Source organism: Chelmon rostratus, chromosome 15 (genome assembly GCF_017976325.1).
Source record: "Chelmon rostratus isolate fCheRos1 chromosome 15, fCheRos1.pri, whole genome shotgun sequence".
Lineage (NCBI taxonomy): Eukaryota > Metazoa > Chordata > Actinopteri > Chaetodontiformes > Chaetodontidae > Chelmon > Chelmon rostratus.
This window is the reverse complement of record NC_055672.1, coordinates 8,989,941-9,014,163: the sequence shown is the minus strand read 5'-3', so window position 1 is coordinate 9,014,163 and position 24,223 is coordinate 8,989,941. Positions and strand designations below refer to the sequence as shown.

Here is a 24,223-nt window from a genome sequence, read left to right as displayed (position 1 = left end):
AGTTAGTGATTTAGGCCAGGTTTTGAAAATATTGTTCCTTATCTTCGTTTCTACCCAAGAACACTTTTAATTTGAAAATTACATAATGACACACACGCACAACAAGTGAGGGTGTGTTTTGCAAATGACTCAGCCTCTGATGGTCCACCTGAGGAGAGTGGACACAGATAGATACGGTGAAGTTCACCACATCAGTAAACACATACTCAACTACTGAAAAATGCTCTGGAGAGCACAAGTGCTCTAAAAAAGCTTCAGAGTTGCAGACTTCACAAGGGGGCATTGTCATTGTTTCGTGTCCGTTCACCACATGTCAGCGTGCTGAGGGTGCAGGAAAAATTAGATTAATATGCTTTCCTGCTGCTCATGCTCGCTGCTAATTGTTTTAGCTCCAGCTAATTGCTGTTTGACTTAAATTTGGTATCTGAGGCCTGCTGAAGTGTTGTCCTGGTCTCAGACAGACTCAGAGCCAATCTCTCTCCCTCTCGGCCATTTCGACATGATTCAAGTCAGACTTTATTATTGAACAGAACAGGTGCTCAGCGCTTTGCAGACAACAAAAGACACAACAAGTGCACCAGGAATATTAAACAAATGAGCTGCTGTGTGTTCATGTGCGTGTCTGTGCATCTGAAATGTAGTGTGTGTGTGTGTGTGTCTCAGCCAGTGTTTGAACGCAGATGGTGGTCACAAAGCAGACGAGAACTGTTCAAAGCTGACTCATATCAAAGGGCCTCTGGGTCTTTGTAGCCCAGTGTCTGCAACAGGTGACATTTTGGACTCAGAAACCATTTATAACTTTTACCGCCCGCCGTGGGCCGAACCTCCCCTCAACCCAGCAGGTATGGAGGTGACAGAGGAGTTACCGAGGGACGCAGAGGGAGTAGATGAAAGTCAGCGTCCTCTCGCTTCATGTTCTACAGTTTGCTGCAGGCCAGCAACATGAGGACGTTTCATCCAAAAGCCAAGGTAAACCTTTTAAAGGATGAGAGGAAATAATGGGATGGTCATTTTTATTTGCATCTCGTCTGAGATCAAACTTTCTCTTTGTTTGTAGGACAGGAAAAGGTGAATAAGCGCTGAAGAGGGAGCATCAAGGTGAGATTAATGTTTGCTATGTGTCCTGCTGTGTGCATCCATCCATAAATTAACCTGTTGATGCTGTATGTCACGACCGTATCCATTCTTTTTATGTAGTCGTAATAAGATGAACAGCCTGTAAGTTTTTAACATTTCATTTAAAATTATTTAAATCTCCACTGACTCACAATAAATTATATGAATGTGTCCAATTTAGTCTTATGTTTTGATGTAATAAACCGTTTTATTGAAAGTTTTAATAAGAAAACATATGACAACTTACACCTTTTTTAACTTTAAATTTAAATTTAAATTTAACTTTATTTTATTATTCTTCAGTGGATCTTATGTTACATATTCTCTTTATACCATGTTCATCCTTATCTTTGTCTTAGTTTTACTGTTATTATCAAGTGGGTTTTATTCTCCATCTTATTTACTTTTTTAATATATATATATATTAATTCTATGTCTTTTTTCATGTGAAGCATGTGTTGCATGTGATTTCTTTGTTGTAAAGCACTCTGAGCTGCATTTCTTGTATAAAAGGTGCATACAAATGAAGTTTATTCATTTACTTGTTTATTTGAGCATGTCATGCTTTCATATAATGTATTTTGTTTGTTGAATTTTCTTCTCTTGAGGAAAAAGTCTGCTTTGTGTACAATAAAGTGAATATGAAAATAAACAGTCAAAAGAGAATATCAACATCATCATCATCGGACTAAATCTTCCACAAAGATAGCAGGTAAAAGACGTCCGGGCAGGCAGTAAAGGTGTATTTTACTTATGAAATGAGAATATTCTAACATAGTGACTGGTGTCTCCTTTACCCTCCAGGCCATGGGGGACCCCCTGTCAGACTGCAGCCCCCTCATCAGTGCAGCATTGTCTGGTAAGCTTCGTCTGGTCCGCCTGCTGGTGGAAGGTGGGGCTCAGATCAACGGGCGCAACCCGCGAGGAGAGACCGCTCTCCTGGCCGCCTGTAAGGCCCTGAAAGGGGAGCCTGCTGGGCCTGAGACGGTGAAACTCCTCACATACCTGCTCCAGAACAAGGTCAGTCTGTCGTGAGTAATATTTCCCATTTAAACTCAAAATTCATGCGCTTAAATGTAATCTACAGCAAGCAAGACTAAAGTTCAAAAGTATATTGATTTTGATGTATTTCTAATGCAAAATAAATGGGTACCTGAGGTAAGAGAGGTGTACAGAACTTTCAATGCATAGTAAAGAGGTTCCTGATGTTTCCACCTCTGCTTGTGTCCCCCATCCACTTACCAAAGTGTTTCTGAATGTTTTGTAGCTGTAGAACACAGCACAGTGTGCTCTGAGGCAAGATAAAATATTGATTACATGGAGGAATGTGCGGTAGACTAACTGTCTCATTAAATGTATTCTCATTTCAGAGCCAGAACGCAATGGATCAGATCAGATGTCATTAGGATGTGTGATGAAAGCGTGATCATCAACTAATTACATGTAATATTAAGAAGGAAAACGATGTGTCTGAACACACAGGCAGATGCAAACGCACAGGACCGGGCCGGGCGCACTGCTCTGATGTACGCCTGCATGGAGCGAGCAGGAGCTCAGGTGGCGTCCACCCTGCTGGCCGCGGGAGCCGACCCCAGCATGGAGGACTACTCCGGGGCCTCGGCACTGGTGTACGCCATCAATGCGCAGCACCAGCCGACACTGAAGGTCAGTTCAGAGTGGAAAAGAACGGTCCAAGGCTGCCTCAATCAATACATTTGATTCCTATTCATAATGATGTATAAAGATGTGTCTGTGGTAATTGGAGGTAAACAAAGCTGCACGTATACTCAGTACAAAGGTCACTTCAGGGTCTGTCTAGCAGTGGTGGAAGAGGTACTCAGATCCTTTTCTAAAGTTACAGTACAAACATCACAATGTAAAAATACTACAAGCCAAAGTCTTGCATTCTAAAGTTCAAGTGAGTAAAGTATAAAAACCTGAATTATAATTATTTATTCGTTAATGTGTTCGGAGTGTTTTAATGTTGTGGCACTACAGTGTAATTTGAACACATTTAAATACTTTTTGGCACTTTAATCTGCAATAATGCATCATAGTTTAGAATTTAATTTTAGGATCTTTATGCAAAATCTTAACCTCACTGTCAAATAAATGAAAAGTGGAGTAAAAAGTGCAATATTTCTCTCAGAAAAGTAATGCAGTAAAAGCACCAAATATAAAGCAGCATAAAATGAACATTGAACATTTTTCAACCTTTTCATGCGTTAAAGGTTTAGCTCCTCACAGCGTTTCAAAAGCTTTCCTCCCTTCAGATATGGAGGAAACGCTGAATCTTTTTAAATGATCAGTAAAGGCACTGAATATCAGCCCAGAAACCCCTGACTGGTCAAATCCAATCAATGCCTCACCTGCACCGCGTTCCTCAGGTGTTGATGGATGCCTGCCAGGCCAGAGGTCGTGACATCATCATCATCGCCACAGAGATGGGTGTGAATGGAGGCCCGGTGACCAGGCGTTACCTGAATGTCCCTCCGTCCCCCGACACCTCACCGGTGTCCTGCATGTCCCCGTCCGACATCGTCCTCAAGACGGGCTCACCCAACTCACCCGAGGGAGAGAACATCTTCAACTTCAGAGGAACGAGTGAGTGAATGTTGACAGGTTTGAACTGCAGGTTAAGGAGCGTAATGTTGTTTTGCTGTGTACATCACTGGTTATCGGTTTGGGTGATATTTTATTAAAAACAAAAACCTTAATTCTCTGCTTCCAGCTTCTTAAATGTGGATGATTTCTGGTTTGTTTAGTCCTTTAATACCATAAACTGAATGTCTTTGGGTAGAGGCCAAACAAGACATTTCAGGACGTCATCCTGGACTTTGGCAAACATTGATTGGCATTTCTTTCCAGTTTCAAGTCTTATTGTGTAGTTTCAATGGTCCTTTAATAGCACAATAACTGGTTTCCAGGGGACATTTGTGATTAATCATGATTCAGCAAAGCCACTTCCAGATGCTATCTCATCATTTTCATATCATGGTGATATACTGGGCCTTAACAATATGTCTGTGATATTATGCAAGTTGCCTGGCTGTGCCACCTTAACACTGAGATCGGGAGTCGCTGTGTGCAGACACTGTGCTGCTCCTGCATAGAGCAGAGCTGTGTTTAACAAAGGCAAGTCTAGACAGATGAGAGCAAATTCCTGGTGGTTGAAATCATTAGCTGAGTGCTCATTCCTGAGGAGACGAGATGAAAATGTGTTGCAAGCGCGAGGTGAAGCTCAGTCTAGTGGTGCATTGCAATGAAAGGAGCAACATTTCCTCTGCTGCTCAGGAACTGACACTTAATTCATATAATGGAAATAAAGGCGTTAAATTAAGTTAGATGAGGGGGTAGATAGCCAAACAAGTTTGAATCAAGAGTATGAATCAACTTAAAAACTGTGCACAGCAGACATATATGTATGTGTTAGCCACGCTATGACGGTTGGTCCAATACCTTGATTCAGGCAAATGTACCTTAACAACAAAACTGATAAAGGCTGATAAAAGATGATGTATGGTGGTCTTGAACACGGTGGACTACCATGCCAGGGTCCCCGCACTATTCAGCAACATTTAGACATATGAAACACTGAGGCAAGATCCCACCAGTGGATACAAGACGGTATTCATAAAGTGTATTATAATCAAAACTCTACGGGCTAAACAAGGTTCAAGGACAGAAAATTATAGAATGATACTGCAAATTAAACTTAAAGGTCCTGTGTGTGATTAAGGTGGATCTTTTGGCAGAATATGGCAGAAATGGATTATAATGTTAAAATACATAATTTTCTTAGTGTGTAATTTATTTTGTATGACACAATTCCGAAAAGTTGGGACGCTGAGTCAAATACAAATAAAACAGAATGTGATAATTTACTCACCTTTTTGACATATACTCAATTGAAAACAGTACAAAAACAATAGGTTTAATGTTTCATGCTCATCAGCTTCATTGATCTTTGCAAATATCTGCTTATTCTGAATGTTATGCAGCAACACGTTTCAAACCAGATGGGACAGGAGCAACAAAAGACTGAGAAAGTTGTGGAACGCTCCAAAAACACCTGTTTGGAACATTCCACAGGTAAACAGGTTGATTGGTAACAGGTGATAGCATCATGAGTGGTATGAAAGGAGCATCCTGGAAAGGCTCAGTCGCTCAGGATGTGACTGCATGGGCTCAGAAACACTTTGTTAAACTGTTTTCAGTAAACAGCTTGTTTGCAAATGACTGCATTCTGATTTAATTCTGTTTTACAGAGTCCCAACTTTCTTGAAATCATGGTTGTAGAGCTATGAGCAGCTTTATTTCCTCTGTGCATTGCATTGTGGGAGAATATTGTACATTAACAGCACTTTCTAAAATCAAGGACTTTTATTATAATATGACTATTTCAAGAATACTTTTGAGGCAGTTTTCTTGTGTGAACACATGAAATAGTCAAAACTTCCTTAAAATAAGTGTGTAGAGTCGATTTCATTTAGACCCTAAAATCTCAAAATCTCCTCATAGAGCTCTATCCTTCGAACCTTGATTTGAATAAGGAAAAAGTGGAAGAAACCTCAGGAGGACCAACAGAGAAGGATTACACCTCCATGTGTATTTCACTCATTGTCTTCTTAACTTCCATCAGGCAAAAGAGGAAGCAGCAGCAGCAGCAGCAGCAGACTTCCCTCCTTTGAGCTGAGTCCGTTGAGCCAGTGCAGTAGCCCACCACCCAGACAGAGACTGTCATCTGAACCGTGGCTGGCCATCCACAACCTGGCATGTCTGAACCGGGCTTACGAGGAAGGCGTGAGGGGGAGGAGCCAGCAGGAGGAGGAAGACAGGGAAGATTCGAGGCAGGAGGGAGGAGGGAGGGAAGGTGAGGAAGGAGAGGACGAGGTGCTGCACTTCCATCAGTCCAGGATGGAGGAGAGGACTGAGAGCATCCTTCAAAGGAAGGATAATAGATATGGATATAGCTGCCATGCTCCTCTGAGGGCGTCTCAGTCAGTCCTCTCCCTCACTGAGACGAGCTCGTCTCAGGCAACTCCAAGACGACTGGTCCCCATGAGGTGTTTGACTCCCGCAGGGTCAACATCGGACAAGATGACCCCAAAGAGTGACAAGCTTCCTGCCTGTCTGTCTCCTCACTCCCACCTCCGCAGGAACACCCTCCCCTCCGTCATGGTGGTTCCTCCTCTGCTTCACCTCCCTCCCTTAGTCACGCAATCAAACTCCCACCTCCAGGTTCCACCTTCCAAAAGCAGGAGCATGGTGTTTCTGCCTCACCCGCCCAGCTCCTCTCCACCCGCCTCCTCATCCAGAGCGTCTACGAGACCAGCATTGCTCCCTCCGCTGCCGCTCGCCTCCTCCGTCACCTCCCTGGTTGCTCCTCCAGCCCCGTGCTGCAGTGAGAGGAGCAGGAGGTCACTGCGTCGCCACTCGGTGCAGCTCGAACAGATCGGAGGAGGAGGAACCATTTAGGGCTGTCAGACTGAGCTCCTTCATCCCTCCACAATGTATTTCTCTGACATGAGAGATCATACAGTCCTGTGAGGCTGGATTTGGGTTTAACTAATTTAGGAAAACACCCAGTAGAAGTTTATTTAGCTTTTGTCTGACAATCTATTATTATTTACCAAATGATAGCTGGATTAGTCAGGAAAATCAATCAGATTTATTGATAATAAAGGGGAGACTGAAAATATTTCAGTGTGGCAGATGCACGGCAGATATTATACATTGATTTTTCGTATAATAATTTATTGGGTCAAAATAAAAAAAATGCATATTATATCCAATCCAAAAAGCTACAGACAGCAGATTGGATGTGGTAATGTAATGAGGAATCAATTCTTTTTATCCTCATCACATTATCAGTGAAGCTACAGAAAAACTTTAACTGAATGTTTTATGGAAGTAAATCCTAAACGTATCATAATCGAAAGAAGTGCGTGTTCATGGCAAAAGGAGTGAAGTCATTTTATTTGTTTTTAATATGTATCTACAACAAGGGGGACACAGGCAAAAACGACTGACAACTTGATGAAAATTAAAACAAAACCAAAAAAAACCCCAAAAAAATTACATTTATTATCAATGCAGTTTTCCCACCTTTTTTCCAATAAGCAACATTTTTTCGTCTAAAGAAACTTTACAATATAAAGAAACATACGAAGAAGGAACCTCTTATTTTACTACACGAGACATTTAGGATCAGAAACTACCCTAAGATGAGATACAAAGCAACGACTGCCTCATATTCAATACTGCTTTGTCATCAAGAGGAAAAATGAGGAACTGAAAAGAAAAATCTTTACTCCCCTCAACGAAAAAAAATCCTCTCTTAACCCTCCCTAACCCCTGAATGTTACAGTATTATACATCAGCACAATAGAAATACAGAAATGATCAACGTCGTGACGGCTTTACTTACAGGACAGAAAGATAGAGAGAAGTTCGACTGCATTTTATACAACAGTATTTCAAAGTACAGGGGAGGAAACGCCTGTTCCCGCACTCTCTCTACCTCCTCTCAGCAATAAGAACAAATCTGTCCGCTATTTTTTTTCTCTTTCCCAAAAACATTTCCCCCGCCCCATTTTAAATAGATTAAAAAAACAAAATCCTTCATAGCAAAGTCTGTTCTCTGGTCCCTGGTGTGTTGGGTTGAGAGACAGTGTCCTGTGTGCCCTGCTTTCGGTGTGTGTCGAGAGGGTGGAAGCTGAAATGCAGTGCGTCGGAGGCGAGTTTTATTCTGAAAAACTGGCCGCGTTCTGCTCTGTTCTCGCAAATTCCCCGCCAAAAGCGGTGAAAAACATGCCCGCTTTTTTGGCCACCTCGCTTGAAATTTTCCAAGAACAGCGGCAGAGGAGGGAGGCGCCCGGACAAGAATCACGTTTAAGGTTTCTCCAGGAAATGTGCGTGACGGTGAGTCAGCGAAAAGGTTCAAACACTTTTTAAAAATTTCCCTCCCTCGTCCGCTCTCAGACGCCCTGACGCTACAGCTCTGATGCACAGTAAAGCCCCACGTTCGCCTGTGATGAGAAGAAATAGCATAATAGTCTATAGCAGCTCCAGTTTCTGTTTCTCATCATTCATATCATTTCTGAGTAAAAGACACGCCATCTGAACAAATACACACAGTTGCCCCGAATCAGCATGTTTCTGATCAACTGCTGTTGTGATTTGAAAATATCAAAACATGTCAATGATATCAAAATGCATTTTACAGTATTTACAAAAAAAAAAAATCAAAATCAAGGAGATGGAGAGAGTTGTACAAAAAAAAAATCAGAGGGGGTGCGAGTGACTGTGTGTCAATGCTGGCCCGTTGGAAAGGGGAGAAAAGGGGAAAAGGACGGAGGTTTTCTTCTTCAAGATGAGCAACGGGAGGGAGGCCACTCGCTACAGCCAACAGAGCAACGCTTCGCCGCTTCCTGACCTGCTTTGCTCCGACATAAAAACACCAGGGATCCGATCAGCAGAGAGCCAGAAGTCCTTTCACCAGACGCGACCGTGCACAGGGAGCATGTATGAAAATAAAAATGTCTGCGAGCTAAACTGACTGCTGGGTAAAAGCAAATTTCCATAAAGCGCAGACATACATCACAGTGTGTTGAGGACTCATCAGCAAACAAGAACAATCCCTGCTGAGGACAGGTCAGCAGAGACGTAACGCAGCCTGCGAACATGCTGAGAGTGAGCCGTAACCTAAGTGGGCAGCAGCAGTGGAAGCAGGGTGAGTGGGGGTCACAACAGTCGACACCTTAAAGCACCTTCGGGGCTCGGATGGAGGGTCTAATGGTGTCAGACGGAGAAGAGGAGACGCTGCTGACTGGATCTTCATATTTACACAGTTGCTACTAGTTCTGCAGTTAGCGAAAAAACAGGGATAACACTTAAAAAAAAAAGTAACAATGATTCATAAGACAAATTTAAAGTACATAAATAAATAGAGCCGTGCATTCCACTGCATGGAAGCTACTAAAAACAGGAGCCGCTTCTTCTTCTGGTTTGGATTATTGAGCGAGAAGTTGAAAACTTTGCTAAATCTGTGAGAAAGATTTCCAAAAAAAAAAAAGAAAAAAAAAGGGCCAATCAGTACCGTGATGGATAAAGTCTTACCTGCAGGGGGCAGTGTGCTCACACCGAGCCACATGCTACACAGCAAATACTTAATCATTTGTGTGCACATACGCTGTCTTCATCGTAATAATGTGCCCTTAGAAACAACAGAAATTAAAACCTAATCTTAAAATCATAACAATATCATTAATAACAATAATACAATAATAAAAAATAGCAATGATACAATACATACACAAGAAAAAAAAAAATCACCGATCATCACAACACCTCTGTTAAAAATGTACACACAGAGGGAACAATGTGGTGGAGGGGGGGGAAGGGGGTCGTTTCGTCCGACCCTCAACTGAATCCATCGGGAGGAACAACAACAAAAAAGTGACGATAGAAAGTGTTGAAAAAGTCCAGAGTCGTGGTGGAGAAGCTCGCAGGCTGCTGCTAAAAGACCCAACAGTGTGTCCTCAGGGGAGGGCTGTGTTTCCCAGTCTCCTGTCCCTCTCTCTGTTTGTCCTCCTTCCCTCGCTCATTGTCTAGAACCTGACAGGAAGCCAGGGAGGCCGGGGCCGGAGTCAGAGAGGAGGCTCTTCCTGTTGCTCTGTGACTGCTTCCTATTCAGACCGGCGGCCATCTTGCATGCTCCAGGTGGGCCCGTCTTAATTAGAGTCCCAGCATGCTCAAGGGCTGTCCCAGAAGGCTGTGTGGCCATAGAAGGGGTGAGGGGGAGACAGCGGATCCCATTTTTTTGGGGGGGTAGGGGGCAGAGGGTGTGTGTGAGGAGGGGAGGAGGTCCAATCCAAGGTGAAGTAAGGATCGAATTGAAGACAAAAAAAAATAAAAAATCAGGTGCAGGGGTACAAAAATAAGAGGGAAAAATAAACAAAATACAAAAAAAAGGAAAAAATAAAATCACACACTCATCGTCATGTTGGGTGAATACTGAAAAGAGAGAGAGGGGGAAGGGGGAGGAGGGCACAGATGAGTGGATATGTCACTGACAACATTCAAACACCAGAGGGCGCTCAAACCCAGCCCTGCAAAGCTAGAGGAAGCACAGACTTCAGGATCCAGACAGGCTTTAATACACCTGACTCAAGCAATCAATACAGCAATCATTCAGCCATGTTTCTGTTGATTAGGGCTGGGTGTTCAACCTCACTACTTTTATGGTACAGGTGGGAATAGCACAGAAGCTGTCAAAAAAGTACAAAAATGTGGCTTATTTTTAAATCTGATATTTGCGTTCAAACCGTGAATTTAGACTAAATGAGTAAAGATTGTACAGCTGCTTTTATTTAACATTTAAACTTGGTATTAGCATCCACACTGACTAATACTGGCTCTAATCTTAAATTATGTCCAATGATTCCCAGCCCTGCTGCTGATTGGTTGAATCGGGGTATTAGGGCTTGACTTTAATTCCTGTGCACCCCGTGGCTCTCCAGGCCGAGGGTAAGAGACTGTCACAATCGTTACACAATGCAAGGAACAGTGGCCCCCCTCCACCTGTTGTGCAACACAAAACTAGACTGATATTGACTTCAGCAACTACTTTGTTCTTCGGCTGAACAATTCAAATCCCCCAGTTCCCCTTGTATTTGTCTTTAGATACAACAAATAAACAAGATTTGGCATTTGCGTCTATCTCCCAATCACTGATACAGAGGGTATGCAATGAATTTCTAAATGATTAGTAAGCGGCTTCAATGCAAGCAGAACATCAGATATTCTCCACAGCCCTGTTTTTATTATGATTTTGTATAATGAACACGGCGTTCTGCGCTTCAGGAACAACGAGGCATGCTTTGCATTTCAAATTTATAGTGCTGTGTCCCAAATAATAAGAGTGTAAAGACTCTGTGTTTTTAAGTAAGAGTGCTGCACTTGTTTGTTTTTAAGTAAGAGTGCTGCACTTCAAACTGGAGGTCTTCACAGGCCTGTTCGGTTCTGGTAACAGAGAGCTGACCTGGAAATCGCGTTGAATCGGGCTGAAATGCTATTCGTCTATTTGGGTGTATTATGTGAGTATGGAGGTGCAGGAAAAATGGCTGTTCTTGACAGTGGGTGCTGGTTAATTGCTGGTGCTGGTCGAGTTAGTGGTCACGCTCTATGTGAGCCTGCCTGAGCAACAGAGTGCTGCAGGGATGAAGAATTGTTGAAGGCCAAACTGAAAGTAAGCATCGCCCCGTTTCCCTCGACAAGAATCCAACAGGATTTTTCCATTGGATTTTAAATTATTGCGGGAAAAAAGCTCTGTGGTTATGTTCAGCATGACAATCTCAACAAATGAATCCCACTTTTCGTGTTTTTGAAGCGGAAATGCAATTACCAGAAGTAAAAAGCTAACGTTAGGCGAGTATAAACATAACGAGGCTGTGAACTAGCGAGTATTTGAGTTTCTGAGTTCGCCGTGATGATGTTTATTGTCCCTGGTGACCTCCGTAGTCTCATTTATTGTTAGCAACCGCCTTTTTAAGACAAGTCAAAGCCTCAAACCCATGAGTGGGGTATTTACGGACTTCTCTCTTAAGCTTGTGTTAATCACAGAACTTATTTCAGGCATCCAACCAAAAACCTTTTCACAAAATCACTGACGAAGGAACCGAAAGTGCAACACTGATAAGGGTTTCAGGGTTCAGGACTCATTCCTGCACCACTCTATTCAGACAGGGTCTGACAGGTCTTCTTAAATTCACCTTGCAGGGTTTGGCTAGGTGCTCTACAGGTTTGCGACAAACGAGGTACAGCAGATCTGTGAAGACCTCGACTTCAAACAGCTTTTTAACAGCTGCACTTCTATGAGCATCTATGTAATACCTGAAAAACAAAGTAGCCTCCAGGAAGCAAGTGTCAGTTTAAAAGTACTCAAATAATGTGTCATACTGACCAATGCAGCTAAAAACAAGGGACAAGACACAAACTGTACCCAAACATTATCAATAGTCTGAGATCAATGCTGGAAAAGTCATGCGAACCCTCTGCTTGCATTCTTCCACTGGTTCATGTCAGGAAGTCAAGGGTAACTGTTAAGGGACGTGAGATGTAATTCACTCGCTCTACTTACACTTTCGCTTTGGAATGGGTTCAAGAAGTTTCCGCCCATTTCGCCGTCATCTCTCGGCGTTCCAGGAGGGTTGTTCATGCCCCCCATGTTATTAGGGGAGCTCTGCGGGAAGAGAGGGCAAACAAACAAAACCTGCTGAGACTGCTTCTTATTGAGCAGCATCATTAAAGGATAGAAAGTAAAGATTCTAAATAAATGTTTTTATTTACAAGAAAAACTCAGCAAACAAGAGGAGTTTATTGAAAATTGGATTTTTACTCACCTTTGGCAACCCGTCCATATCCCCAGACCCTGAGGACGGGAAAGGAGAGAAATAGCTCAATTACTTTTTAAGGTGAGCTCAATTCAAAACAAAGCACCGTCTTAGTTGCACAAGAATAAGATGGAGTCAATCAGTGACTTTTAAACCACCCACTACAAATGATTGCACGTTCCTGCACTGACACACCAAGGCAAAAACCCAATTCACCGTGTTTAAACCCACCTAGTGATCCGTTCATGTGGTGTGGCTCCATCGCTCCCATCGCCCCCATCGGCCCGTCAGGCCCAGGTCCCATAGGGAACTGGCAAAAAGACATGGAGCAAGCCTTTGAAATGACTGTAGCATTATTTCTCACATTTGACCTCTTTGTGGCCTTTTCAGCTCGGGGGGTGAAGGGGCAGAGATTATTTAATTCATTCTTCCTGGTTCGTTTCCAGTCGATTCTTATTGAGCTCAGCGTGGCGGCATTATGTTTCTCTAATGCTGAGTTGTACTGGTGCCCAGTGATGTGGTTATAAACCCTGTTTGAGCTGGATTCATTTTTGTGGGTAAGGTTGTGTAATTTTAATCATTACAACAACATCCATAATTCAAACCCAGAATCAATCTGCAGTATTTGAAACTGTTACAAGCCTGGAAAGTTAAACCTTTAGAATAACATCACAGGGCTTTTAGTTGATGTGAACTGAAATCATGCCAGAGACTCACGTTGGGTCTGTTGCCTCCCGGTCCGATAGGATTCATCATTGTATAGATGTTTTCACTGGAGTTAGTCGAATCTAAGGAAGAACATAAGTTACATAATATTAGAGAGAATCACTAATAATGATTTTATCAAACTTAAAACTTACTGAAATAAAAATGTGACAATGAGAACAGTCAAACTAATAGTGTTTGGTTGGTGAGGGGACACTTTCATGCTTGTTAAGTGAGGAAAGATGGGAGAGACATCTATTGCTGACGCAAGCGTTAGTGCCGGGGACATAGTTAGGTGACGCACCACCTGGGCTGGGCATGATGGGAGTTCCAGGTGGACCCCCTCCGCCTGGAGGACCCTGGGGAGCAATCGACAGCAGAGACATTAACATTACGCTCATCAGAACATGAAGAAGAAGAATGAAAAGGAGAGGCGCTGCGGTGTTGATTCTAACTCACCACGTAGTTCCCTGGAGATGAGGAGGAGTAGGCTATCTGCAGGGGGAAAGAGGAAGAAGATTATCAGATCTGAGGGTCAGAGGATGCTGCATGTGAGTCTATGCAAGGTGAACAAAATAAGAGGAACGCTGTACTATCCGATAAAATCCATACGTAGCTTATGACTGTTCAGACTCCAGCGGGGGGTGTTTCAATTCTATAGTAAGTTTCCTTTAAATGTCCTGTAAACGTATCCCTCAATAAAACTGACAGACATTTCTACAGAGCTACATCAACACCTCTCTGAGCAGCTGCAAGAAGCTTAACATCATCATGTTTGTGTTCTGCCGACTGTTCTCTGTTTCCTCTTTCCTTGCTCACCACCTACATGTGGTCATGTGTAAAGGTCAAGGGTTTCTGACTCACAGAGTTAGCATTAGGTCCTGGCCAAGGCCCTCTTCCTCCGGGACCCCTGAGGCAAAGAAAGAGAGAAAGAAAGACGAGAGAGAAGAATGAAGAGAAGAAAGAGAAATGACAAACAGGGACAGATGAGAATGGTGGGAAGAGAAAGGAAACATATAAAACTCAGATACAGCAACAACAAGGTTTAACCTGCACAGAGACGCTGATAAAGAGCCACTATACAACCCTGATTCCGAAAAAAATGGGACGCTGTGTAAAACATGAATAAAACAGAATATGATAATTTGCTAATCCTTTATTGGAATTAAAAACAGTACAAAGACAAAATATTCAATGTTTCACCTCATCAGCTTCACTGACTTTTGTAAATATCTGCTGATTCTGAATTTGATGCAGCAACATGTTTCAAATGAGTTGGGACAGGAGCAATAAAACACTGGGAAAGTTGTGGAACGCTCCAAAAACACTGTTTGGATCATTCCACAGGTAAACAGGTTGATTGGTAACAGGTGATAGGATCATGATTGGTATGAAAGGAGCATCCTGGAAAGGCTCAGTCATTCACAAGCGAGGATGGTGCGAGGTTCAACACTATTGTATGAAGGATGTTACCACATGGAACACTTTGTAAAACTGTTGTCAGTAATCAGTTCTTTTGAAGTCTGGTTTTACAAACATTTTACACAGAGTCCAAACTCATTTTAAAATCAAGGTTGCATTTCACAAGACAGATGAGACATCTTAACTTACATGTTCATCCCTGGCATGGGGCCGCCCATGGAGTTGGGAGGAGGTCTCATACCTCCATAATTCTATAAGACAAAATGTTGAAAACATTCTAAGAACACGAAACAAGACATTATTATTGATTCTCAACCAGAGCTGGAAGCGGGCTGGTCCTCACTGATACTTTTTAGTCTTTGGTGTACTGTGACTTTTTCTTTTCATAATGGCCCTAAATAAACTGCATTACCCACCAGGCACTATGTGACGCTCACCTGCCTGCTTTTCTCTGTTGGCAGCTACTCTAAGTACCATTGTATGAACCTCACAACAACGCTGGCCCTGCTCCAAAAGGGCACTAAGAGAACAGAGACAGACGACGGCCCAACAGAGCTTTCACTGCACCACGGGCTAAAGCTAGTGCACACAGTCAATTATGTTTTACTCTGGTAATTGAAATGTCTGTCCCCTTGGTTAAATAAATGTGTGTTGTGGGCATCAGCAATATTAACTATTGTCTTTTATTCACTGTAGAAACTCAGAATGTAATGCTTAATGATTTGCTTAGGCTGGCCAACACACACACACCAACATGAGAGTAAGTTCTGGTGCTTATTTTTTCCTCAACAATATTCTTGTTTTCCTCGATTTCTGGGATTCTTTGAACTGTCTCGGATCTGGCCTTTTAGTGCCTCATTTCTGAGAGATAAATTCCCACAAGTGTCACACATACATCACCAGACTGAGATCAGATGAGAGCAGCTGTGACGACCTCAAACAAACAACAAACAAGCCTGAGCTGTTCTGCTGAGGGTTACGGCCAAATGTTGATTCAAGAAAATATACAATTTTAGCCTGTGAGGGCTCGACGGAGAGTCATATATACCTCACAGGAACATATCAAAGTGATGCAAGTGTGTGTGTGAGTGTGTGTGTGTGTCATACCTGTGGGCCCATGGCCATTCCTCGAGGAGGGTTCATCCTCATTGGTCCACCCATGTTAGGATGTCCTGTAAGATCAGACCCACAGAGTCACACACTGATGTAAATCCACATATGGCTCCTCTCTTAAAGTCAGGAGTTAAGAGCTGCCGCAGACAACTCCTCGACCTAATCTCATTAGTTTTAACCCTCTGGGCCCCTGAAGCTGTAATCTGCGGCTAAAACCACCACGGACCCCCTTCCTGAGCCAGACACACTGACCGCTGTGTGCGTCACTGACCACTCATACTGAATTTGTTTAAACGTTTTTTGGGTGGAGTTTCTTCCCTGATGATGTTCATTAATTGATTTGTCAGCTGAGAGGAAATTAATCAAAGACTTACAGTATCCGTTTAATATAATGCATCAAACAAAACTGAAAAATACTTGTACGTTAAAGCTTCTCCAATTTGAGGATGTGCACCTTTTCTTTATCTCTTCTCCTTATAAAGTGAAGCTCTTTGAGGTTTTTTTGTTCACACAGTGAATTTGGAAGGCCACCTCTTGTGCTCTGGGAACCTGTGATGGGCCTTTATGCCTATTCAAGGTTTTTGCAGTGTTCAAGTTAAATGCGAGACTTTTTAATTAATTTTTAACACCACACAGAATGCAATTTAATACCTGTTTCACATTCAAACTGGCCAAGGCATGAAAAGGATCAAATCACAATGAGGCCGTGAGTAATTCACGAAGTGCGTGGATCGATTAACAGTTATTTTATTTCATATTATTGTCAGTATTTTCCTGCTGCATACAACAATGATTACAAATATAAATCACTCATTAAACAGAACCTGGACTTGGATAAGCAGCAGAAAAAATGTTATTTAACTGAAAGACTTCTAAGGCCTGACATCAGTGCTTTTACCCGCTGACTCCCTGTTATTTTCTGGCATCTTATAGACAAAAAAAGTAATTGTTTAGCTCAAAAATTACTTGATAGATTAATCAATAATGAAAAAAGTCATTACTTACAGCCCTTGAGTCATCATCTATCATAGACACATCATCTGCTATACAGACTGGACACATTTCATCAGGATTTAGATGACGAGAGCTGTCCCAGTCTTACCTTGCGGTCTTGTCGGGTCCAGACTGTTTGGCAGGAGAGGCTGAGATCCAGGGATTCCGCCCGGAGGCTGAGAGGAGACCAGACATGGAGACGGATTAAAACTCGCTCTCGGCAACAGAGATCCCCCGACTCGTCAAAAAACTAGCACTGTGCTGAGTGTCATTTTGAGCTTCCATTGATGTTTTTGAATGAAGCTTTGAATGTCGCCATATTTCACAACGTCATCAAACTAACAAATAAAACAAAAAAAATCAAAAAAAGTTTGAATACAGTGATTAGTTGAAATAAGTGAGTTCGATTTAAAATGTTTCCGACCTGTTTAAAATGTTTCTTATTGGTTAGGATTATTGGTAGGAAAGTGTTGACGTCTTGATAGAGCGAATGCAGGTGCATAGTAATTATTTTTTTGTTGCGATTAATTTCCCGTTAGAGCTGAAAGAGATTTTTTGTTATTGCGGTTGTGTTAATGTAATTTACGGTGCTGCAGCGACAAATATGACTTGAAGCATTCAATTACCTGAGATAAAAACGCGTTGTGAAATTTGGAAATTATAACATCAATTTATTTTTTTTGCACTAAATTTTGACTTTTGTACTTTACAACGCTCTGAAGTTATTGGAGATTGGATGATATGAGGTGGATGATAATATTAATATCAGTGTAGCCTAATCTTTAGCTGCAACTGTGCAGAAATATCGGCTTTAAACAGCTTGAATACATGCAAAAACAAATTAAAAAAGCTGTGCGGCATTTGAATGTTGAAGCTTCGATCTGTCAGTTACTACAATAAAACATGGGTTACAATAAAAGTTACTACAATAAAAATGGGTAAGAAATGCCATGAAGCAGCTCAAGTACCTGATTTGGCATTCGGAGTGAGGGGCGCGGTCCACCTGGATACCGTGGTGACATGAAAGGCTGTGGAGTAGAAATGGAGGAATAAGGGAAAACAGGGGGGGAAAGAGGGACACAGAGAAAACGACATTTTCATTATTGATAAATCCAAGAGCACTCAAACAGGGGAAGCACTGAGGACACACAGATGGACACGGTGTGGTCGGAGAATGGAGGATGACACTGAAAGACTGCAAATTCATCAACACATCCGCCTGGAAACATGAAAAAACACACTGCAGCCAGAGTCTGCGTTTAATGAATTTTAACAATGCCTGCTTATACGCACACTCAAAGCGTGGATTTGTGTGTGTGTGTGTGTGTGTGTGTGTGTGCGCAGGTTAATGTGTGTGTAAAGACAGCGCTCACACAGCTTCCCTGCACACCCTGCCTGCTCTCACTGTGGTGTAAGCTGATTCGGCCTGTGGTCTGCCTGGCGTTGTTAGAGACACCTCAGGCCAACAACACCGTCCAAAACCTTAGAGGAAGCATGTCCACACTCTCTCGCACACAAGACGGAAACCAGAAACCACAAGAATGAAGAGCCGGGCTGCCGCAGTTAATGGGCAAAGGCTAGCTTTACCTCCGCAGTGTCATCTGTAGCTACTGTTCTGGATAAGTGTTGAAACACACGCTGAGTGAGAATGAAAGTTTTTTAAGGCTCAAAACATTGAGGACTCTGTTATCTAGTTGGCAGCTTGGGTATCTTAAAACTCTGAACATCCTATATGAGTGCTGAGTGGCTGTACATACGTGTACCATGTGTTTTGTACATATATGTGACGTGTCCATAGTGCCTGTCCCGTGTTTTATTTATAAGGTGCAAGAACATGTAAGCAGAGTGGAGGGGAGTGTGCGTGTGTGTGTGTGTGTTAAGAGTGGAGGAGCAGATAAGTGTGCAACCCCCCACAAGCTGCTCCGGGGGTGGGGCAAGGAGTGAATTATTCATCCCACACGGGGACAGCCGACTCTGGGCCTTGGTGAGGAGCAGGCCCTGCTGCATCTGGATTCTCGGCTTTAATAAAAGGAGTTGCAGGCTGGAGGGGGATGACATCTACGAGTTAGCCAGAGCAAAAACTAGAGCTAACGGGGCTCGAGGGTAGGAGGAGGAGAAGAAAGTGTGCGAGTGGTGAATGGAAAGAAAAAAAGAGGGTGTGTGTGGGCGAGGGGGGGTGGGGAGGGATTTAGAGGGAATGAAAGAGAGAGGGGTGTTTGAGAGAAAGTGTTTGCATCTTACCTGGCCATGGGGTCCCATCATGGGGTTGCTGGGGTTGTGTGGGGGGGGCTGTGCGTGGGGGGACTGCTGAGAGCCGGGTGGTCCCTTTAAGAAAGAAGAGCGATATCAGAGAGGGGAGGGGCCAAAGGGGGGGGGGGTTACACCTGGAGGAATTACCCGGATCAAAATCATACGAAAGGGGAGGACGAGAAAAGGGGGAGTCAGCCGGGAGTCTTTAGGTTGAGGAGGAAGAAGAGCAGCAAGGGGATGGTGGATAAAGCTGGACATTTTGGCCAGATTCTTTAAAGTCTGCAGTTAGAGGATGAACTCCTTAAAAAAAAACACAATTAAAAGCCAAAACTCAACAGGAAACAGTTTCGATTTGCCTCTGGGTCCAAAACAAGCCAACAGAAATCACTATTAAGCATAATTATTTTGCTGGATGGCCTCAACATGTGTGGCTACACTGACAGAGATGATTCTTGGGGTCCCTCAGGTGAGAGGACTACATGTAGTTTCCCTCTCAACCACATGGGGGCAGTGTTGCCAAAGGCTCACTGCAACAGGACAGGCAGCAGCAGGACAGGCACAAGTGGCAACTTCAAACCACAAAGATGACACAGACAAAAACGAGTGGAAGTTGGGAGTGTTTCCTGCTTTTTTGTAAGCCTGTTTCTGTAAGACAACGTACCCCCGGACACAACGAGAGAAACCTCCCAGCTTCACCAACACACTGCTATGTTCCTGCTGACATTTCACCCCAAGAAGAGGGGTTAACGACCCCTAATAAATAACTCATTATGTGACAGTATCTTTCTCTGTGTATCCCTCCTAGGCATGGATTGCTGGGCAAGTATGGGGGTGCACACACCAAAACAAGCATGTGTCTAGTTCTGATGGTGAAACTACATAGAAATTTATCAGTTAGTCTCAAAAGGCTTCAATAAAAAAGTCATAAGAAGTACGAACCAATGCACGAAAGCTCAATCATCCACAACACATACATGTATAGCCATTTAAATAATAGTATGGCTGGATACTGAATGTCTGGTAATGATGGGTGTCCATAGCACTAAGTATTAAAAACAGTTAATTACCGCAAATTGGCATTAAATATCTACAGCGGCAACTAATTACTGATTATTTTCATGATCATTTTCTCTAATAATCTACTATTGGTTTGGTCCATAAAATGTCAGAAAATAGAAAAAATGTCCATCAGAACTCCCCAGAGTCCGAGGTCAAAATACAAAGATATTCATTCATTCAGCTTACTATTGACGAAGAAAAGCAGCAAATACTCATATCTGAGAAGCTGAAATCATCAAATATTTGGCATTTTTGCTTAAAAACTGACTCACACAATTAATCAATTATCAAAATAGTGACCAGTCGATTGACTGTGGGGCTAACAACAGGGTTATTTTAAAAAGTAATATGATCAAGGCAAAACTTTCTGATGAGAGAATAGTCAAAGAAACTGTTTTTAATGTGGATCAATCGTGTCTGACCTGGTCCACTTATTAAGGTCAGAGTCTGCCCTGATACTGACTTGGCGAATTAGAGCATCCCAAATTTGTTTGGGACCTTGATTAGAGCTGAAACAATTAATTGATTAGCTGATGGACAGAAAATGAAACCGACAACTGGTTGCAGCTTTTAATTGTGAGAAATTGCCAATTTGGTGGGCTGGATGATAGTTTTTGGATTTTTTTGAGCTTTTCGTCAGACAAAATGAGACGTGATCACCTTGGCCTCAGGGAAACTGTCATGGGGATTTATTATTATCTGACATTTTATAGACAAAATATATGTAGGTTTATTGATAATGTAAACAATCATTGCAGTTGCAGGCTTGATCTTTTTCTCTGATCAGATCTGTTCTTGATTTAAATTTAATTTTAGCAAATTTTAGACCATTACATCAAAAGTTGTACGGCTGCTTGTGTTTCAACAACATTAAAACATGTGGCCTTGTTTTGCATAACAAACATCCAGAAAGGTGTTGTTCAGGTATCAGGTCTGAAACTCATCATCATGACAGGACTAGTGTTGAAAAGACTAAATAAAAAAGATTAGCCAACTATGAGCACAAACCATATTTTCAGCAACAACCAAACCTTCCCATTACAATAAGGCCCCTTGAATGCAACACACACACACACACTCACCCAATCTCACTCCCCCACCAATGTTATAAATAGCACTTCCATGCGTCTCTCCTCACCCTCTCTCCCCCATCCTTCCCCTTGCTTATTCACAGTCGTACTCTCACTAATCCCCCCAACCCCCCACCCCCACCCTCTCAACACATTGCCTCGTTCTCAGCAAGCAAACAATGGAGTGGTAGGTAGCCACAGAAACAAACACCGGGCCACAAATCCTGGTGGCACTGATCTTTCACATTTCCCTCTCCTCTTCCTCTCACCCCACTTCATCTCTCTCCATCCTTCCCTCCATCCAACGTGTCACTCGCCTTTTCTCTCCCACTCTTCTCCACCACCTTATCGTGCCTCCTGCCAAATGCCAGTGCTGTCCATCACACCACCGCCTCACGGAGGATGTGTGTGTTTGTTTGTGATCGTGTGCACGTATGCCCGCGTGTGTTTGTATATGTATCTGTGCGCGTTTGTGTGTCTCGTTCTATTCACTCTTCAGACAGCCATCTCCCACACTAAAACCTTTCCCTTCACAGAGCCGGGACAGGTCAGAGACAGAGACGGAGATGGAGGAGTGGAGAGAGGATGAATACGGGATGGCTGAATCACAAATCGGTCGAACAGCAGCCCAGCGAGAGTGAGCCACAGATGAATCAACATCAGAGGCTCCGGTGGGCGTAAATATCAAGAGTGGGATAAACGATGTTCGGAAAAATGTGGGAAGAAAGAAAAAAATAAGTGGGAGAGTTGGAATCGTGGCTTCACCTGATCAAACTCGATTGAGATTTCAGAGTGAAGGACTTAATTACTACAACCTGATGATTGATACTGGACTTTTAAGACTGATCTCTGTACTTGAAAATCATCAAAACCTGATGATATGACTGAGTTTTTTTGTTTTACATATACATATAAAATAACATTTTGTGATTTTCTGCTTAACTTTTTGTATTTCCAAATTTAGTAAAAATCTCAAAATCTTTAGAAATAAACTGTAGGTTTAGAAAACGCTCAATCTTAGGCTAAATAAGCCATTTAAGATGATGATTAGCCAAAAAACGCATTGCCACAAAGCTGTTTAATCAAAGCTGTTTTTCATGAAAACGTTTAGAAATACGTGGTTTTCACAGGGCAATGGCAAAAGGATAAAGATGATATAAAATGTAAGTATAGTAGCATCGTAATAACAGCAGTAACAATAAATATGAGTCAAAAATCAAAGCTCTTATTAACCTGAATGGAATTTCAAGACAAATATTCATAAACATGCTGCAGATAAAACTTTTATTGCAGCTTCTGCCCAGCGTGCCAACATTAACGCCAATACTGATACATCTTTAATAATATCAGTCAATAATACTGGCCTGCTGATAACAGTCTGGCTCTATTAATTAGTCTGAAATGTTCTGCTTCTCAACTAAAGAGCTGTTTTCATGAGAGGAAGAGAAATGCTTACTCTAATTTTGGTGTTTTTGGTGTTTTAATTGAAGAGTTAAGTGGTTATCGGTAGGTAGGCAAATTCTAAATGCCTCGGTCTTCTTTAAAACACCTTTAAAACATGACTGAATTAAAGAAAGGCAGTCCCCCGGTGCTGGAGACGGAGTTCAAAGAATATGCAAATATTGCCTAAAATGTCGTTGATTTGTTTTTGAGGAGTCAGAGATGGATGAATGGTAGAGAGACAGGTCAGGGTGTTTCTGTAGGAGATGGAGAGATGGAGGAGTGAGCAGGACAGCGACAGAGGGGCTAAGTCATACCTGGAAGAAGCCTGGGGGCATGGGACCACCTGGCATGGCGTCGTTCGGGGGCATGTTGCCCATCACTGGGCTGGGCGCTGCCGCTGCGCTCTGAAACACACAAGCATTGAGATTAAGCGTGGTGTTTTGTGTGTATGTGTCAGTGTGTGTGCCTCTGACTGCTCTACAGGAATATTTATGCACATGATGCACTGCCCACCAAATTACTACAGGGGGCAGTGTCTGCACCTGCAATCACAGCAAACTCATGCCCCCCCCCCAATCTAAAGTTTAATAGTTAATTCAGAAAAGTGTCCTCTATTACAAACTTTAAACTGTTCCCTCGTCTCTGTGGTAGAGAGAGAGAGAGAAGACACCTCATCTCTTTCTCTGAACTAAGACAGAAGAGAAAGTTTCAAGGAGAAATTCCACCAAAATGTTATACTTATGCTCAGAGTCTCAGAGTCAGGTCTCTGGGAGAGACATTGATTCAGAGCTGTACAGAGAGCAGACTGCTGCAGTCCTGATCTGCACCATCATATACACACTGCTGTGTATTGAGATCTTCTTTACTGACTTGAAGGCTGCACAACTTATTCATCTACAAGGTATGCAATGATTCATATGAGTATGTTTTAGTATCTATTATGGTTTATCTCGTATGAAAACCACAGTTCATCAGTGTGTTTGATTATTTGGTTATAATGAACAGCAGAAGTGTAACCTCTAACATGTCATGTTTCCACAGGACTCCCATTTAGTCTCTTGTGTTTAAATCAATGTAACAGCGGCACAGCTGCATGGATTGTTGGAATGCGGTAACATACAACTGACTCTTTGGAAGGTCCAGTTCAGAACACTGCAATCAAAACCACAGACACACAAAAATCATAGTTTTCTTAAGTGCATTTTGTCCTCAAAGTGTCAGAGGCACATTCAAATTCATGGTCATTTTGGAGGCTGCAGGTGGTGTTGTATTGTACTGCAAAAGAATAAGAAGTGTTTCATAGAAACAGACGACTGAAGTGTTATATTTAAAAAAAAAAACCACGAACAGCACGGTATAATCTTTGTGTCTCATGTTTACACAGATAAAATTTCCACATTATATAGAAAACATGTTTACGAATGGCTCGTTATGGTTTGGGAGTTTCAAAAGTTTAACCTGTATCATTTAGGTGCTTTCACTATGGATTACTTATCTATTTACAAATACTGAGCTCAGCATTAATGTTGTTTTTTCTCCTGCGTAGGTCAGTTTATAAGATATATTTTTGATTTTTATGATTCTGTCCAGAAAATACACACATGTATGTTATAATGGGTATATTTACATTTTTCAAAATACTTACTTCCTTCATAT

At 42.3% G+C, this 24,223-nt stretch overlaps 2 protein-coding genes across 3 annotated transcripts in view; one reads left to right on the top strand and one right to left on the bottom strand.

Annotated features, from left to right (window-relative positions):
• The first annotated feature begins 942 nt into the window (after positions 1-942).
• On the top strand, positions 943-6,594 carry LOC121618520 (ankyrin repeat domain-containing protein 34C). Its single transcript, XM_041954023.1, has 5 exons — positions 943-969; positions 1,921-2,136; positions 2,599-2,781; positions 3,504-3,720; positions 5,759-6,594. The coding sequence occupies exons 1-5, from the start codon at positions 943-945 to the stop codon at positions 6,592-6,594; spliced, it is 1,479 nt and encodes a 492-aa protein (XP_041809957.1).
• A 484-nt stretch (positions 6,595-7,078) lies between these two features.
• Positions 7,079-24,223, bottom strand: part of zgc:110158 (uncharacterized protein LOC553590 homolog) — a 42,104-nt gene continuing 24,959 nt past the window's right edge. Inside the window, exons 5-18 of one of the 2 annotated variants that reach the window (XM_041953497.1) lie at positions 22,882-22,971; positions 18,987-19,070; positions 17,714-17,773; positions 16,855-16,921; positions 15,747-15,811; positions 14,829-14,890; positions 14,082-14,127; positions 13,677-13,712; positions 13,522-13,576; positions 13,230-13,300; positions 12,744-12,822; positions 12,522-12,550; positions 12,260-12,361; positions 7,079-10,134 (exon numbers count right to left, since the gene is read on the bottom strand). In XM_041953497.1, coding sequence (XP_041809431.1) covers positions 10,105-10,134; positions 12,260-12,361; positions 12,522-12,550; positions 12,744-12,822; positions 13,230-13,300; positions 13,522-13,576; positions 13,677-13,712; positions 14,082-14,127; positions 14,829-14,890; positions 15,747-15,811; positions 16,855-16,921; positions 17,714-17,773; positions 18,987-19,070; positions 22,882-22,971 — 876 coding nt within the window. In that variant the 3' untranslated portion in view covers positions 7,079-10,104. The remainder of the gene's footprint in view (positions 10,135-12,259; positions 12,362-12,521; positions 12,551-12,743; positions 12,823-13,229; positions 13,301-13,521; positions 13,577-13,676; positions 13,713-14,081; positions 14,128-14,828; positions 14,891-15,746; positions 15,812-16,854; positions 16,922-17,713; positions 17,774-18,986; positions 19,071-22,881; positions 22,972-24,223) is intronic. The other variant, XM_041953498.1, reaches the window with a different exon arrangement.

What these genes read in the sequence shown, in the direction of transcription:
- LOC121618520 (XM_041954023.1), top strand. Translation starts at nt 943, where the DNA reads ATGAGGACGTTTCATCCAAAAGCCAAG. An exon ending in AGCACCAGCCGACACTGAAG is followed by an intron (nt 2,782 to 3,503) that starts GTCAGTTCAGAG and finishes CGCGTTCCTCAG; the next exon opens with GTGTTGATGGATGCCTGCCA. An exon ending in CTTCAACTTCAGAGGAACGA is followed by an intron (nt 3,721 to 5,758) that starts GTGAGTGAATGT and finishes AACTTCCATCAG; the next exon opens with GCAAAAGAGGAAGCAGCAGC.